The following is a 17,308-nucleotide window of genomic DNA, read 5'->3' on the forward strand; positions in this document are numbered from 1 at the left end:
TGCTTTGACTGTTTTCTGTTTGATCAAATGTGCACACTCTGCACCTTGACTCTTCAACTATTTGCAGCGGTTGCTGTAGCAGAGATTCAGTTCTTCTCTTCTGAAGTATTGATGTGGAACATAAGTGCTTATGAAGGACGACTTTTGTTAGTCAGATTTATGTTTCTTTCAGGAAATGCTGTGCTACAAGCTAAGTATCTGGTGTGATTAAGAAAACACAGTTTCAGGGATTTGCTTTAATGCTTCTAAGAGTGTCTTTTTAATATCTGAGGCTTATGTTGTATATACCCTCCGTGGGAGGACAATAAGAAAGATTCAAAGACATAGAAATTGTTTCTTGAGATCGTGGACAAAAGCTCGAGTAATAAAACCGGTATACAATCATTTCAGTTGCCATTGGCCCGATGGTCTCCTCAGCATTCATTCTGCTAAGTGTATCTCAGAAACGGGTGCCACTTTGTGTCCCCGGCCCTACAGAAGTAGGGAAGTTCTCCAGCTGGAGTGAGGGATGCCACCATGTCCCTGTTTCCTTAACAGATTTACTGTTTCATTCTGGGGTTTGAGCAAAACCGTTTTTCTTGCTCCCACTCACGATCTTGTTGCTGGTGTGCTTCTAGATGTGAGACAGAAGAGACAGCTCTGCTTTGGACTCAATATTTAGTTTTCATCTTCAGCAAAAGATGCAGCTTAACATCATTTAACAAAACACCCGCTTTGAGACACTGGCTTTCACTGTAAATAAAAAATCAGTGGGGATTATACAGCATCAGCCTTCTGATGGTTCCACCTGTACCTTATTTTCAGCACCATTGTGCTGTACTTTTGCATAAATTCTGTGTTCCCTTTTTAAAAAACAAATCCAGTTGGGAACAAAAGTTCATTCCCTTGCACAAGATTTTCTGGCTTTAATTCTCCTTCCATTTTCCTAGTAAGAGTTGGAAAGGTCATTAATTGCAAGGCATTCCTTTGCACCCATTCCCACTTGAAAGCCCCATGCCCCAGTGTGCAGCAATCCCAGGCAGCCAGAAGAGAGGTAGTTCTGCTTCAGGCTTGCTGAAGCTGTCCTGGAGGTGGTCTCTGCCTTTGGATGTCCTTTTGCCCTGGGGTTGCTGTCTTTGGGAACGCCCTGCTCGATCTGAGGGTGCCCACCTGTGCAGGATGCCATCCCTGCTGCTCACCGGTGTCCACACAACAGGACGGGGCCCTCCGCTCCCTGCTGGGAAAGTTGTATTTACGGGTACAGAAGAAACTTCAGCATGTTTTTCATTTCATCTTCTGTGTTCCTTTTAAATTCCTGTTTTCACACTCATAGCTGTTCTGAGAAATGCCGTGGCAGAAATTCTTCCACTCCTTTGACTGACTTTCTACAAGTGAAATGTTCCTGTTTGGCAGTCAGTTTTTCTCGCTGGCCGGGTGTAGTGTGCAGTAGGGGTGCACCCCCAAGTATGACTGTCAGCATCAGTATGACCAGTATTAGGCCCCTGGGGAGCGCTGCAGTACAGTCTCCTATCTGGTTTAAAAATAAAGGAAAAGAAAAAACAAACAAAAAAAATCTCTTAAGTCCAAGCAAGGGGGCCACACAGATACTTTTTAAAGCTTGTTTGCGTTTGGGTGATAATGTACTTTAGTATAGTAAGGGAAATGAGAAACTTCACACATGGCATCTGGAAATCCTTGTGGCTCACTACCCTCCTTGACAGCAATAATGTGGCTATAAATTTCCCCCAACAGAAAACATATAACTGCATCAGCCGTACCAGAAACAACCTTTCATTTTCCTTTAAATGAATGTGTTGGTTTAAGTCTCAGCTTTTTAATAGCTTCATATAAACATTTGTGAGCCTCTGAGGTAAGTAAATATATTTTTACATCTTGTTCTTATGTCATAGAACCACAGAATCATTCAGGTTAGAAAAGATCTTTAAGATCATTGAGTCCCACCATTATCCTAACACTACCAAGTCCACCAGTCCTCATGGAAAATCAGCCTATGGCTCAATTTAGTGTCTGGAGGGGTGAATACTGATATATTCATATGCATCTCGCAAAAGATGAAAGGGATGTCACTCTTGCAAGCATTCTTGATAAGTCTCTGCAGCACTAATTTAATCTCTTTGTGCATATGTTATAGCTCTGCCTGATGTCAGGTGGAATTTCTTTGGCCAATCCAATGACTATTTGTCTTTTAAGAGCAAAAATCTAGTGTGTGCTAAAATGTTGATACTGGTGCAATTGCCAAGATCAGGATGGATTTGTCAGTTGCCTCAGTAAAATGCCTTCCTGACCAATACACGTACTAGAAAAACAGCAAAATACAGTAGAGTACTTGGAGTTTTGTCAAACTGAGAAATTTGGTGCCAGGTAGACTTGACAGACATTTAGGTAGAGTGTACTACTCTGTACACTTGCCTGTGTTTTAGCAAAGCAATGGGTGACTATTTCTGTGCTTGCATAGGCAGAAAATCGTGAATTGGGAAGAGGGATGCTGGTCTCATTGCCACTGATCTGAAGTACCCTTTGGCCCAGGGACTCATTAGAATTCATACCAGTGTCAGAACGTTGAAACCAACTGAACAGTATTTAACACTTTTTCATTTGTTGGTCTTGGCTACATACAGTGGAGCTCAGGACCACTCCCTCCCTCCATACTGCATTTTCTGTGTGTCAAGATGCATCCATCTGGCCACTGGCCAAGTTAGAAGTAGGATGCAGGAGTCTTGTTCAGGGCTTTGCGCATTAGGAGGTAGCACCTGCAACATAACCTTCCTGGGGTGTGTGACAGCCTGAGCGTCCAGTGGCGTAGAGTCTGTACGGTATGTGCTGGGCAGTGATCTTTAAAGCTGAAGTGATGTGGGATGGAGGGCTATCCTGGAAACAACTGAGGAAGGGGAGGGATTGGTAATGCTTGACCTTACTGTTGAAGGTAAAAAAACAGAGAGAGCATTGAAAGAGGATAGAGAAAAGTGCATAAAGAGCCATCCTTCAAAAGAAAAATGGAATAATTTTATGTGCTGGAGACTACAGATTACCATATCAGCAGGTTAGACTAAACAGATGATAAAGTCATATGAGCAAACTGGGTGCTTGATAGGTGTAGAAATCTCTGAGTAGCATTAATGAATGTTGAATGCAATTCCAAATCTGCATGTATTTAAGCTTTTTCTCCTTTGCTGTGTGAGGCTGACGTGCTCACAGCTCCTGCCAATGCACCCACTCTGGGACCAGTGATGTTAGCTGTGGGGACTGCCCAGGGACATGTCCCACCGTCCTTGTCCCAGTGCCAACCCTGGGCCCACAGCCCCCAGCAAGGCACGTTGGAGCTGAGGAGAAAAGTCCTTCTCTCATGCAACTTTTCACCACAATTTTTAGAGAACCAACCTCTATAACAGCCAAAAACAGTGAAGAGAATGTAGAGACTGAACCGGGAAACACGGCAGAGTTGCTGCTGGAAGCCCAGTCTCCTCTCCCAGTCCCATGTCAACGGCACTCAGCCACAAAACAACCTGACTGTCAAGTTTTTCTCCTACTGCATCAGGCCTAAAGAAAGTGTGATTAAGAATTACGCATGAAACTGTGCCTGCACTCCATTACTCATTTAGCCAAAATAAACAAGGAACAGGTTTTCCAAATGTATGCTTTTTGCATAAATGTTATGTAAAGTAGAGGCATGAGCTGGGAAGGGAAAGAAAGTAGTGATTTATTATAGAAACAAATAAGTGGTAAAAAGATTATAAATAACAGTAATTTTCTTTTGGCTCTATGGTATATCCTACCCCTTAAAAATTATCCATCATCCAAAGCACCCACTTTAAGTAAAATAATATATAAAGAAAATTACAAATGTTAGGACTCTCATGCCTTTGGTGGATAAACAAAGCAAAATTTCCTTATGATTCTTCAGGATAATCCTGCAGATTTTGAAAGACCCAAATAGGTGTTTTCAATGGTAGTGAAGTCAGCAGCACGGTATTTACACTGCTTGGGACATATAGTGTGGACTGCTGGAGCCTCACGGAGCCAGGGGCAGAGGGGGGCAGCAAGAGGCAGGAGGTGTTTTTCACTCTGATGAATGAGCAGGTTACAAGGAACACTTCCAGATTTAAACAAAATACATTATGGTGCAGTGTTATTTGATTACTCAGCTCTTCATTGCTGTCTCTTGTAGCTGAGCTTCAAAATAAGCAGCGGCATCTTCCATTCTTTAACAGGCTGTTGTGTTCTCATACCTGAGTTCAGGAAGGCATTAAGATTTCTTTTTCTCCCCCTGGGCTGGTGTTCTGGGGATCCTTCAGAAGTGCAGGGATATCGTTCTTCTCCACTTCAGCTCGGACATCAGTGACCCCGATGGGGTCAGCAGGAAGGCAGGAATGGGCAGCTCATCTGGATAGATTCGTATCAAACCTGGAAATACAGACAGAACTTTCTTTAGGCTAAAACAAGAGTTAAAAGAGACCAAATTTTAAGCATGTTTTGAGATTGAGTTTGCAAGAAATTACTTACCCTGTAGCTCAAGTACGTTGTGGGTCTCTCTTGTGGGTTCATAATTGGAGCAAAATATTTACTGTACTGTAGCTAGAACGACATTGTTAGCTATAAAATCTCCACAAAACGTTACTTTGTGCTTGTGAAATAACTTGGAAACCAAGGTTAGTTTTGGATGTATCCCAAGCTCTTTCGTATGCTGGTCAAACGTTTCTCCCCTTGGCCCATCTGCTGTCAGAAGCTGTCATCTGACACAAACTGAGTCCAAATACCCTGGATATAATGCAAATTTAAATACTTCTTTGCACCTGCTGGGAAAATAAAACATCTTAACTGCATGGGACACAAACACCAAATAATTATAAGCTAAATAAACAGTGCAAAGAGCTGCATGAAATGCCAGCGCAGGTTCTGCGGAGCTGCAGATGAAGGCAGCTCGCAGGGTCCTCCCTTGCCTGCAGATGAACGTCCTGTCCCTGGTGGGGGGGTGCGTGGTGGGACCCCAGACCTGGCTGTGGGCCCTGGGGTTGACCTGATGTAGACAGACCTTGGATCTGGCTGGAATCTGCGTCGCTGAGCAAGAGAAGTGTCCTGCTCTTTTAAAATCTCATTATAGTGCAGGCTGAGTTGAGAAATCATGTCACAGCTTTTCCCGTTTGTAATGTCATTGGTGGAAGAAGTTTACCTCCTTAACGCCTCAGCTTTGCTTGCTATTAATGCTGCTATGGGGTAAGTGGGTTCTGTCACCAGTCCGACTGCGGCCCACCATTGAAACGTGGAAGGGCTTTAAAAACATATTTGGCAGTTCACAGGCATGTTTTTTAAAATGTGGTGGGTTTTCTGGAGGCTGCTTGCTGTCTGCAAAGTGGATGTGTGAGCCTTACAATGAGGGAATCTCCATTGCTTTTACAGCTCTTGTTCGACAGACAGATCAGGAGTGAGGGGAGATGGACCATGGATGTTTCTGGAGTTTCTACATCTGCTTGCCTACTTGTGTGGACCCACGTGTTCATACAGATTTCTTTCAAAGTTATATAGTATAAACAATATAATGCTCTTCTCTAAGGCGAGTCTTTCATTATGGTACTTTGTGCAGCCATTTCTGGGTCTTTCAAGTACCATCACTGTGTGCAACATGAACCTAGTCAAAAGAAACATGCAGTATTTCAGGCATCAGCCTCTTACAGTTCTTGGCTCACAGGCTCATACTCAGAACCCCAATGAAGCATCAATACACAATTTCAAGTAATTTTTTCGGTCTTTTTGATCATCTCCCTCAGAACTCAAAACACTTTTTTGGGTATATGCAGCTTAGAAGCATGTAAGCATTAAGGTATACATACAGTTTAAAGCAGTTAGAACATTGTAGTTGTGTAATATTTTGATATTACACATGGGGGAAAAAAGATACTGTTGTAGTGATAGTTAAAGTGGATTTCTTAAAGAATAGACAATAGAAAGCAAACCAGCATCCAAAATTTCTCCTCTGCAAACAAGCGTTACTTAAACAATCGTAATTCCTTTAAAAATGAACTTCATTTTGCCTAAGAGAACAAACAGAACTGAAACCACCTACTGAGAAATTCTATTTTGCTAATTTTTATCTATTCTAATGCAAATAGTGGTTTTAATCCCCTTAACTCATCCATCATGCATGACAGGTCAGCCAGCCCATTGTCTGTGTATTTGAAGGATTCCTGTCCAAATGAGACTTTGCGCCAGTAGCGCTGGGTAAGAGTCTCCGTTCTGAGCTGCTCATGTCGCTGAAAAATTGCAGCTACTTTGGAAAACAACCCAGCAATTACATATGCACATGCAAGTCACACGGGGTCTTCGCAGATAGGTTACCAAGAGTTCCTATCATAGCAGGGGGAAAAAAAAAGAAGAATGTCAGATTAAGGACATCTAGGTTTTTGTATAATCTACTAAATATCCGTAGCTGATCCAGAGAGATGGCAAAGGTCAAGTTTGAGGATTTTTTTTCCCTATGGGGATTTCTTTGTATATTCTGAAGCCTAAAAATTGCTGTTTGTTTTGAAATGCATTTTTGGTTGCGGTAAAATACAGTTTCTAGTAAGTAGAAAATAATATAATTACAAGGGAGCAAAAAAATTCCATTTATTTTTGTAACATTTAAATTTTAATTAAATGGGGCTTAGAGTAAATTATAAAACCTTCTTTTGTTGAGACAACTGACACTGACAAAATATTAATTAATGAATATTCAGAGAGATCTCTGGATCTCTCCTCTCTCTCTTTGAAATATGTTCTGTCTGTGTTTTTAAAAACTCAGAGGAAGAAAATTAATAAACATTGCTTATGTGGAATATTTCCCAGTATGAAGAGCTGCCAAACAGAATGCAATGCATTGCATTAGTGTCAATGAAGACTTTTGAACCAGATGTGTCTATGGGTCTCTTTTGTTGTTTTCTTTGCAACTGAAGCTGGAATAAAAAACAAAGGTTGAGACTTGACAAGAGGAGAATATCTTTCCGTGCTACCATTAGGTCATTTCCCTTTTCTGTAAAAATTAAACTGTGGTATTGCTTCAATCTGGGATCATTTTGTTGTTGTTGTTTTTAATACAATACACAAAAAAGTTCTTTTCTTTGGGAGTATCATTATGATATAACTTCAATGAGTCATTGTAATTGTTTGCTCATTAGCATCCAAAGGGATTATTTCAGTTATTTTGTTTCTTGGATCTTTTCTTTTCCCTGTCCTCTTGGGCAACCCAGTTACAGTACACTTTGCAAGCAGTTAATTTGTGTATAATAATGCTTAAGTGGCTTATTGTAATCTTTTGTGTGTGCATCCGTACACACTCACCACTCGGGCAGCCCTCATAACCCATTTTAGGAACCCCGCCGTCTTTGTCTCCTCTGGGTCCTGTCCTGGGATGACCACTTTTGTGCGTGGTCCCAACCCAAAAGCTGAGCCTTGGCTCTTGACGGAATGGGTGCAGATTTAGGCAACAAGCTCCAGCAGGTCTAGGACACTTGGTTATATTTTTTTGCCCCCACCCCATTCCCCGTGGGCAGCCCCGGCCCTCCCGCAAGTGCCTGTGCAGAGAGATGGAAATCCTGCCCTCGCTGCAGGCTCGAAGCTGATTATTTTCACTACAAAGCAAGTGAAAAGCAGCTCCTGTTCTCTTCCACGAGGCTGGAGGAGTTATCTCCTGCCTTATATTCCCATTATTAAAGGATGCCTAAACTGAGTGGTCCCACAGATTTGCAGATTTGAGCTAGGGAATAGTAAATTCCCTAGATGGGTTCTTCCATCTTTCAGGCATTACATGTACTGCTGCTCAAAGAGCGGAAAAAAGAAAAACAACAACAACAAAAAAGCGGTGGGGGATCAAGGGAGTGTTTGCATTGGCTCACTTGGCAATTAAAAATACATAAGTTAAAGAATTGCCATGAACTTGCCCAAAGGGCTATAATAAATAACATCCTGCATAACTAGTACATAAAGTGTGCTCTATGGTTTTGAATGAAATGATGTGTTTGTTTTTAGGGTTGTTGGTTGGAGTTTTTTTCAGAATCGTAACAGTTGGAATACAAATAGGCTTATGTTTCTGTAATTGTGGTAAACATATTTTAAAAATTGCTGTTTGATCAACTGTAAATATTACCAGTTCAGAGGTTAAATGCTGTTGTTGAAGTCATTCAGGGAAATCCAGCAGAAGTGTAAATATGGCAGAAAAAGCTAAACAATATGGCAAAGGAATATTTGCTGACTTAAGAGTGCAGGATCAACACCAATATTTTTCCAGTGATGCTAAACCTCTTGTAACTGCTAAATTGGATTTGTAGTTGAATGAAGTATCAGCTGCCGTTGGACAAGCCCATAAAGGCAGGACGGCTGGCCTTTTGTAGGCAGGGCTTAAAGGACGATTGATATGTTTTAGCACTTTTGGGATTATTGTGATTAGGAGGAAGCCATTCTGAATGATAGAGAAAAGGGTGTAAAAAACACAGTCCACAGCTGGTAAGCAGCATGTGTTTGCTATAAGGAGAGGTCACGACTAGTTGATCCTGCTGGTTCTGGCATTGATTGACAGTCGAGAAAACTTGATATTATGAAGCAGACCCTTCTTTTTTTCCTTAAAGAAATTATGATTCTGTTGTGTAAAACCAAAGTATTTTCAAAATCTGGAACACCCACCAGTTGCAAGCTAAATGTTCAGAGACATAGCTGCAAACTTGGAGTTGTTAAAATATCATCTAGAAATCTGTATTCAACCCATATCTGTACGAACAGTAGATAGGAGTTACAGAATTAGCTCTGGTCTTTCTGTGTTTGCCTTTTTCATACGTGTTAGTCTCAACTAAAACCCTCTTTGCCGTATAGTAGAAAATTTATGCTAAGTATGCGGAAATTTCAAGTTTGCTGAATTTGTTAACTATTATGTATCTGGAATATCTAAGATATTTAGTGAGGAATACGTGTAAAAAATATTCTACCTCCCAGAAAACAGTTTTATCATTCCATTTCTATTAAACACCTGCCCCCGAAAACATGTAGGCTAGTTCATCTTATCTCTGCTACCCACTTGGAAATGTAGTGCCTTTTCCTTTTTTTTCGTGAGCAGCCATCCGAAAGCTCGCAAATGCACATTTAAATAGTTGGATCTCTGACTCTTTTTAGTGGGGCTGTACCTCTTTCAAAATTTGAGCTTAGCATACCACACAGGAAAGAACACAAGCTTGCCAACTCCCGCTGAGCGTTTTTTCAAGCCTGTGAAAAGAATGAATTATTCAGCAGTAAGCATGCTTACAGCTGGCCATTTGGGAGCTTTGATGTGCGAATCAGGCGGTTGCATGAATGCCCTTATTGTCATGTTATGTGTACACAGTGTGTGAATTATTGAAAATAGTGAGGCCTGAGCCTCATCTGGTAGAGATTACAGTGCAGGCATGCTGGGTGAAGGTCTGTAATTGAAAATCCCCAGATGCTGTTTATTTGGCCTGTGTCACGTGGCCCTTCTGCAGAAAGCTTGTCTGAACAAAATGCTGCCCGCCTGGGAAGCGCCGCCCAGCCCCCTCGCAAGCCCTCGCAAAACCCAGTGTGCCGGCGACTTAAACACCTGCCCATAATATTTTTAAAAGCTTAAATTAGATTTGCCTATAACGTTTAAATAGAGGATGCCTTACTTAGGGGTTTAAACTGCTTAGCCAGTTGTTGACTTGCAGAGCTCTTTTATCTACAAGAGGCTTTTTGTTAGCCAATTTAGCTTTAAAGCGTCTTCGGAAAGCGGCACCGGCGAATTTTAGGTGAGCTCTCCCAAAGCCGGATATTCTGCCGGCAAAACGGAGCAGGAAAGCGCCAGGGCCGAGCGCTGTGGTGAGGCGGCTCTTCATCTGCTGGCAGCGAGCCCGGCTGTCCAAGAGCCACATGGCCGCCTTCTGATGGAGAAAGCGTTCCAACCAGCCCGTTGCCGCTGACAATGTCCGTGTACGGACCCCTGCGACATCGGGCGGGATCTGGATCCATCCTGTGCTCAGCAGCGAGACAAAGGGCTCGGTGCCGCTCACAGGGGCTGTCCAAGGAAAGCGCTGGCCTGGGGTGCAGCGAGCTCATCGTCAGGCTCTTCATCAAGCAAAATTCCCCCTAGCTTGTCAAATTTGGCCCCTGGGACCATGCACGGCACTCTGTGATCACCAGGCTATCGTAGCAGCTTCGAGCGGAGTCAACCAGAAATGGAGTTTACCAAAACCAGCTGAAAAGCTTTGCCATGGTGAAAATATGGCTCTGAACATGACTTGGGGGATAAAATGTTTGTGCACGTCTGTCCTCAGGCTTTGTGCTCAGGATGTGAAATACCTGTTTTGAGCCATAATCCTGTAGAGTTTTGAGAAGTTCATGTTACAGCATTGTCTAAAAGAATAGGCTTTTCGACTTGGTCATTACCTGAATTATTTTGCTGAGTATGAAAACTTTTTAAAATTAGCTGTTCACCTCTGAACTGCTAACTGGCTTGATTTCCCACACTTGCCTATTTTTATCGCATTCGGATGGTGCCTGTTACTGGGAGCTGTGAGGGTGGAGGTTTAATTTGTTTCATGAATGTTCTAAATAAAGACGGCCGGCGGCTCTGCAGGGAGGTGATGCACCAGCTCGCTGCCCCGCTGCCGGTGGAGACCGGGTTTGAGCAGCAATGCCTGTGGCCGGGACCTGTGGAAAGGGACCCGGCATAGCAGGGGACATGTTCACAGATCACGCGCATCATGGTAGAGCTGCCTGTGGTGGCCTGATGGCTCCTATGCAGAGGTGGTGGTGCTGGTTTTGGCCCGTGAAGGGGTTGCTGGTTGTGCCCTCCTCATCCGTGAGGTGATTTTCATCTTTGGGGCCCTTGCCCACCCTTAACGCCAAGGGTGGCACCCAGGAGCCTCATGGAGACCTTTGTGGGGGCTGATGCTTGGCTGCTTTAGGCTGGTTTTGGAATAATGTTAGTGGGGGAGGGTTCCCTGCACAAGGGGCCTCTGTTAGAGCAACAACTGCCTCCCCGGGGGCCAGGCGGGTGGGAGCCTCCCCACTGTGCAGCTGCTTCTGCTTATTTTGAACAAGAAGAGCAGAAATGTCAGTCCTTCGCGCTGCCTGTGAGGTGTCTGGGATCACTGCGCGGTCCCTTGTTCAGGGCGATGCTCCTCGGGGCTGGGGCAGTAGTTTGGTGGGGCGGCGGGAGCCTGTGTGGCGCTGGGTGGCAGGCGCAGGGCGGCCCTGAGGGCCTGGCCCTTCCCTCCGAGCGGCCACGCTGATGCTTTGGCACCCCACAAAGCCTCGCAGATTTTCTAGCACCTGCACTGTTTTCTAGCTGAACCCCTTTTTTACTTCATGCCGTGATTAAAAAGATCTTCTGTTGTATAAAATGCCTCTTCCTCAGCATCAGTCCAGGGAGAACTGTAGTCTGCAATTGCAGTACAGAAGGTCATGATAGATAAAGGCTGAATTTTAAACGGAAAAAAAGGCAACCTATGTAAAATGTTTGTGGCGGTCCTCTCCTGATCTTTTCAAGATCCTCATAAAAGATTCCTGTGCTATGAAGATGTTTTATCTGACCAGGCACCTCCCCATGCTTCTCTTTGATACCTGAACCAAAACATTCAGAGCAGGAGACTGTCATAGGGGATGACAAGAAGGAGATGAACATTTACAGTTCATAAACCTGACCTCTTCTACCAGGCAATTTCCCAGATATATATGACAGGGAGAGAGAGGGAAGGCATGTATGGAAAGTATTTCCACAACTGAGCTCTTCCTAGAGGAAAACAGATGTATTTATTAATGAGCATTTTTCACCCTGGGGTTTCTAATGGCCAGTTAAAGAAGTTCCTTGAGCCTCGTTTTCTTTTAGACTCTTCTCATTCCGAAGAACAGGAAAGGGTGTTTTTAGGATTATTCAGCCTTCTTTTCTTTAAAATCCTCTCTAGGCCTTAGTTGATTGGGAGATAAGATCTTTTCTGTCAGGGCTGGTAAAGAAGAGCACTGGTGTTTGGCAGATAACATAAAGGCTGTAAACTTTTAGCTGAAGACATCCATCTCACAGATGTCACACAGTGCCTATGTATGTGTTTATGGCTTTTTGGTAAGTCATGGCTTTTCAGGTCATTGTGGATGGGCAGAAGATATTCAGTGAGCCTCAACAGGCTACAGCATCTCCTGCTCTGGCCAAACATGATGCATGTTTTTTTACTGTGTTGAAAGCATGGGTTTAAGGACAATATCAGGCTGTTGCTGCAGCCACTTTACATGGTTTCTTGTAGAGTTCCTCCTGCCTGTAATTTAAGTCAAATTATTCCACCTTGTTGACTCTTCTTGAGCTAGGCTCCAGCTAGACTTCACCTTAAGGGGAAGCGATCACTTTGCAAAACCACAATTTTGGTAGTCATACCCCTGCCGGGCTAGACAGAGGCTGAAGAAACCCCCTCTTGATTCAAGTCAACGCACTTCATGGATGGACTGGGGCTCAACTGGAAACAGCACTTGACTGGTATTTTGAATAATAGAACCTAGACTTTCAGTGCTTGGTTTTTTTTATAAAGCTGATTTTTCTGTCAAGTGTCTGCCTGGGAATCTGAGCTTTCCTTTAAAAATAGTTTTTTAGCTTTCTTGAAGGGGAAGAAAACTGTGAAACCATTAGAAGGTTTAACTCTTCCTTCCTCAGCCACGGCTGAGGGCTGCACAGGGCTGCCTTAATAGGCAATGGATGGCTGGAGTGAGTGACCGTGTATTGGAGACATCTTCGACACAGACTGAGGGACAAGAGGTGGTAATGAATCCTTTAGATTGCCTTATGGAGTCATTGACCTTGCAGAGTCACCAGCTGCTGATAAGGACAACCTGACAACCATTCTTGCACAAAGAAACTAGTCTGGGTGCTTAATGTATGTACATACTTAAAGATATTCAAAGAAGGTACTTTCAGGGGGGCAGGTGGATATAACATTCCCCAATTAAATAAAAATATACATTTAGAAATATGAAAGTGTTCATACCACCTACCATACTAGTGATTGCAGGAATATGGTGATCTCTGAATCTGACCAGATTGTGCGGTGCTGCTGTTACAGGCTACCACCCCTTCAGACTCCCCATTGGCAGGTGGTGAAATACATTTTCCTTGTTTTCTTTTAATTTTTGTGCACCTGTTTACTGTCTCCTAGCCTAGTACTCATTAAAGGGACACTGCAGAGGCATAAAAAGTACCAAGCAAGAAGGTTTTGGAAAACTCTTGTCCAGAGCACATTCAGTGTTATGTGCTATCACTGTATACCTTTTTCTCTCCCTTCTTGTTGCGGTGGCCTCAGGCTCTCAGCCTCTCTGATGTTTCCTTTTCCCAAACTGTATGATATTTTTCCACTGTAGAACTTTTCTACCTAATGTTAATGAAGAGTAGAGCAGCTCCATTCTGCCAATGTCCAACACCTGCATGTCAATTTGCGGTCCTGTCACTGTGAGGCAGCTGCTGTTACAGCACGAGGACATAGCAGGACAGACACCACTAAGACAACTTATTCTCCATATTTAAAGTGAACTGTTTGGATTATGAGAAAGAACACAAGAATAGGGAGATACAGAGATTGAGCATTCCCTGGATTCACCCCATGAACACAAAGGCTCTTGTTCACAGCAAATGGCAAGTACCTTGTGGGCATGGTGCTGCAGAACTGCTGTCCTGCCAAAAGACAAGGTCTTAGCGTGAAATTAGGTAACTAGCTGCTCCTTTTGCATACAGAAATCCCTCATTTGTGTTCAGAAATGTTGCTTGCTCGTGTAGCTGTTTGCTCACATAAAATTTACCTCTTGAAGCTCGTCCTGAAGAGACCTGCTAAAGAGTTATTATACAAACCTCGTATTGCCTCTGCAGTGGTGCATTGCAGGAAACCTGGTCCCCAGTCCAGACCAAAACAAAAAGGGAGCTGGAGAAATCAAAGCTCTACTCTGAAGCACATTGATATTTCATATTCTAGCACCCATTTACCAAACCATGGAAGAGACGGGAGCTGTGAGACAAAGGCTGTAAAATAAGGCTCAGGGGGGAAGACAACAAAAAAGTAAAATGAAGGTATAGTTTGAGGAATCATGTTCAATCTTCCAGTCAACAAAATGCCCTTTGACATAGACATGCTGCTTCAAAACGTCTCCATCTTTCCTCTGCTACGTCAAACTGAAAGAGTTTGAGTCCCTAGCTGATATGATATCTTTCTGCACTCTCCATGTATGTGCTTGTCAACTTTAAAATAAGTTGGTGGGTTACAACGTATTTTCTTAACCTCCCCATTTGCAGCTTGCTGCTAAATCCGTTTTCTCATTTTCTGCACACAGTCTGCTTATCCCCTGTGCTGAATGCAAATAACTCCATAACTTAGGACTTGTTGAACAAGTATATTTAAGTTATTACAACTCATGGAGAAGTAACATAATATGCAGTGAAAATAAACAGGGCACCACATAAAACTGTGTTATCTTCCATGTCAGCAATACTTCGGAAGGAAATTATTTGGAAAGAAAATGTTAGTTTGTATTAGGTAGCATAATGTGTGACTGAAGAAGAGTCAAATAGCCATTTTAGAAACTTGGAAACACTATACATTTCCAAGAGAAACAGAGCTCTAAATAACAAACCACCGTGTTGATTGACCCCACTGCAGCAGGAACTCAGTCACCGCAGGGTGACGGCTCTTGTGCGTCGAGTTAAGGGTGTGATTGATAACCTGCTGAACTGGGACGGTGGTTTCGGTCAGTGGAGCAGGCAGAGTGCTTCTTGGCAGGAGGGACAGATTTTGCCGTCCTTCTCATAGAATTAAAACTTGGAGAAAAGCTGGTGTGAAACTGTAAAATCTGGGGGATTGGCTCTTGTGCTCGGGTGACACACCGCATTCTTGAGAGCAGCTGCTCCTTGCAGCAGGGTCCTGGTGCTTTGGGGGAGCAAACTCCACCCAGCACAGTTGGAAGCAAAACCAGAGGAGCCCAGACCTTGTGTCAACACCCAACACAGAGGTTTCTCCAACAAGACATGATGGGAATCACCACTGGCTAAGGAGGTGCTTCTCTGCCTGCAAATACCTGCAGGACTTCTGTGGGAAAACCCTGAACCCACAGCCCTCTGTGGTGTGGCACATGTAATGTCTGTTGAGCAGAGGGAAGAGAAATACTGATGAAAAATGAGAAATACTGGTAAATAGTTCGCAAAGGAAAAGCAGAATAGATGTAAGAAAACATAGCCTCATACGCATGGAACTCATATGTTTAAATGTGGTATTTTGATGGTGTTTGTGGATATGATGTTCTTGTCCTTCATAATGCATCTTTTCTTTGTTTCAGGTAGGAATGAATTGATAGCCAGATACATCAAACTTAGAACAGGGAAGACACGGACCAGGAAGCAGGTAAAATAACCCAGTGGGGAAGTATGCATGTCAGTGAATGACAAAAATGGCATTTTTGGCTGCAGTGGCTGTCTGTGCTTCAGCTCTGATGAGATGATGTATTGACTTCACTGTTCAGATTAAATACACGCTGTTTAGAAAATATTTTAAAACTCCTCTTTTTTACGTTGTGCATCATTTCAGTGTCGGTTTAAGGATGCATTTTTTTATTAAGCTGTGTGTACATGAAGCTATTATCCCCTGTAGTTGGGGGGAAAAAAAAAAATCAAAAGTTGGAGCAGAAGCATAAAGTACTGTGCCTTATTCCTCTATGAGGATAATTACAGAATATAATGATTATTTTGAGATGGTGAATAATGGAACTTGTAAAAGTCCAGCCAGTCCACCTATATAATAGAGGTTATGATCCTTGGATATAAGAGGTAAATAAATAAAAACTGTCCAGCAGGGCTGATCCTAATCACGCTCTCAGCTCATGGGCAGTACTTGCTACAGTATGAAAAAATAACAAAATTCTCTTAAGAGCCTTCTGGCTCCTGGTCTGTGACCACAGGAAGATTTCATTCGTCAAAGAGTCACAATAAACCTCTAACCAGTCTTGAGTCTTTTTCAGATGATTATCATATAACCTTTAACTTATATGACTAAATCCTTTAATTTATAATATCCGCAGTGATCAGCAGCCTCACAGAAGGCACACGCTCTGTGTAGTGTATGCGGTGGTTACTAAACCCTTGCGCTGTTTCAAAATGCTTCGCAAATCACGGAGTCCCGTCACTTTCTCTAACATCCAGCGCGAGGTTCCCCCTCTCCCCGTCCCGGTGCGTGGTGAAGGGGAAGGCAGAGGCTCGTACGCTTGCATGCTACACGTGTTGTGTGGTGCAGGGAAAGGTGATGCTGAGCCAGCACACACAAAGGTGGCCTGCTGCCAGCGCTCGGATTTAAAGCACTTTGGCCTGGGTGATGTTTTGCTCTGAGTGGTGTCCTTTGTCAGGAAGAAAACATATGTACGAGGGATGAAAAAAGACACGAGAAAGGAGAGTAACTGCAGCACATGCAGAACGAACAAAAGATTGGCAAAGAAATCTTAAAATTAAAAAAAAAAATACAAGGTCATAAGTTTTTCCCTGCTATGCCCATGCAGGCTCCAGTAATTGGGGGTTATGCTGGGATCTTAAAGTCACATCCGAGTCAAAATGCAGACCTTGGGGCTAGATCCTTGGTCAGTGTCCGCTGGTAGAGCCGCGGTGAAGCCAAGAGAGCTGTTGCGGCTCACACATGGCAATGTTCTGCCTCTCTACTTTACATCCCTCTATAGCGATTCATGAATCTCTTTAGACTGAGTGTCTGGAAAAGTTTGATGGTCGTTACTTTTGAGTTTCCACTGAGCAATTAAACGTTATGATTGTGCTTCTTGTATAATCTTTAACACCACTAATATCCCACTGAAAGCAAAACAAATGAACACGTGTGAAAACTTGGTCTACGTGTTTGACTACAAAATTGCTTAGTAAGCAATACTCTAACTCTGAATTACTGCAAACTGGTTCCTGAGCTGCTTCCTGAAGAAGTCTCTGAAGGTGGCCTCCAGGGGCTGTGCTCATTTATGCATTACTGTGTGCTTCTCTACTAAAAATATAGGCTTTTTGGTGCTATTGACGTGGAACAGTCTTATAGAGGAAGGAAATGAAGTTTTGTTTCTCCTTTTCTTTTGCTTTGTTCCTTCCCAGACAGGAATTGTAACTAATTTAGGAAAAATGTACAACACTTGATATGGTATGCCCTGGGTCAGATAAGAATAAGAGACTTCTCTTTAGCAGTTTTTATCATCACTGCAGGTTTTAACCCTTCACACAGAGGGTTGTAGGGTGCTGAGTGCTACCAAGCGATGCAGCATCGTTAAACCCTCACCATCAATAGCATGGATTTCAGTA

The 17,308-nt window shown here is 43.1% G+C and overlaps 1 protein-coding gene across 8 annotated transcripts in view; it reads left to right on the plus strand.

The window, feature by feature from the left end:
- TEAD1 (TEA domain transcription factor 1) overlaps nt 1-17,308 on the plus strand; it is a 161,556-nt gene that overhangs the window by 99,496 nt on the left and 44,752 nt on the right. For all 8 annotated transcript variants that reach the window (XM_065066320.1, XM_065066313.1, XM_065066317.1 and 5 more), the window contains one exon: nt 15,310-15,374. In XM_065066320.1, coding sequence (XP_064922392.1) covers nt 15,310-15,374 — 65 coding nt within the window. The remainder of the gene's footprint in view (nt 1-15,309; nt 15,375-17,308) is intronic.

This window comes from Columba livia, chromosome 5 (genome assembly GCF_036013475.1).
Source record: "Columba livia isolate bColLiv1 breed racing homer chromosome 5, bColLiv1.pat.W.v2, whole genome shotgun sequence".
Lineage (NCBI taxonomy): Eukaryota > Metazoa > Chordata > Aves > Columbiformes > Columbidae > Columba > Columba livia.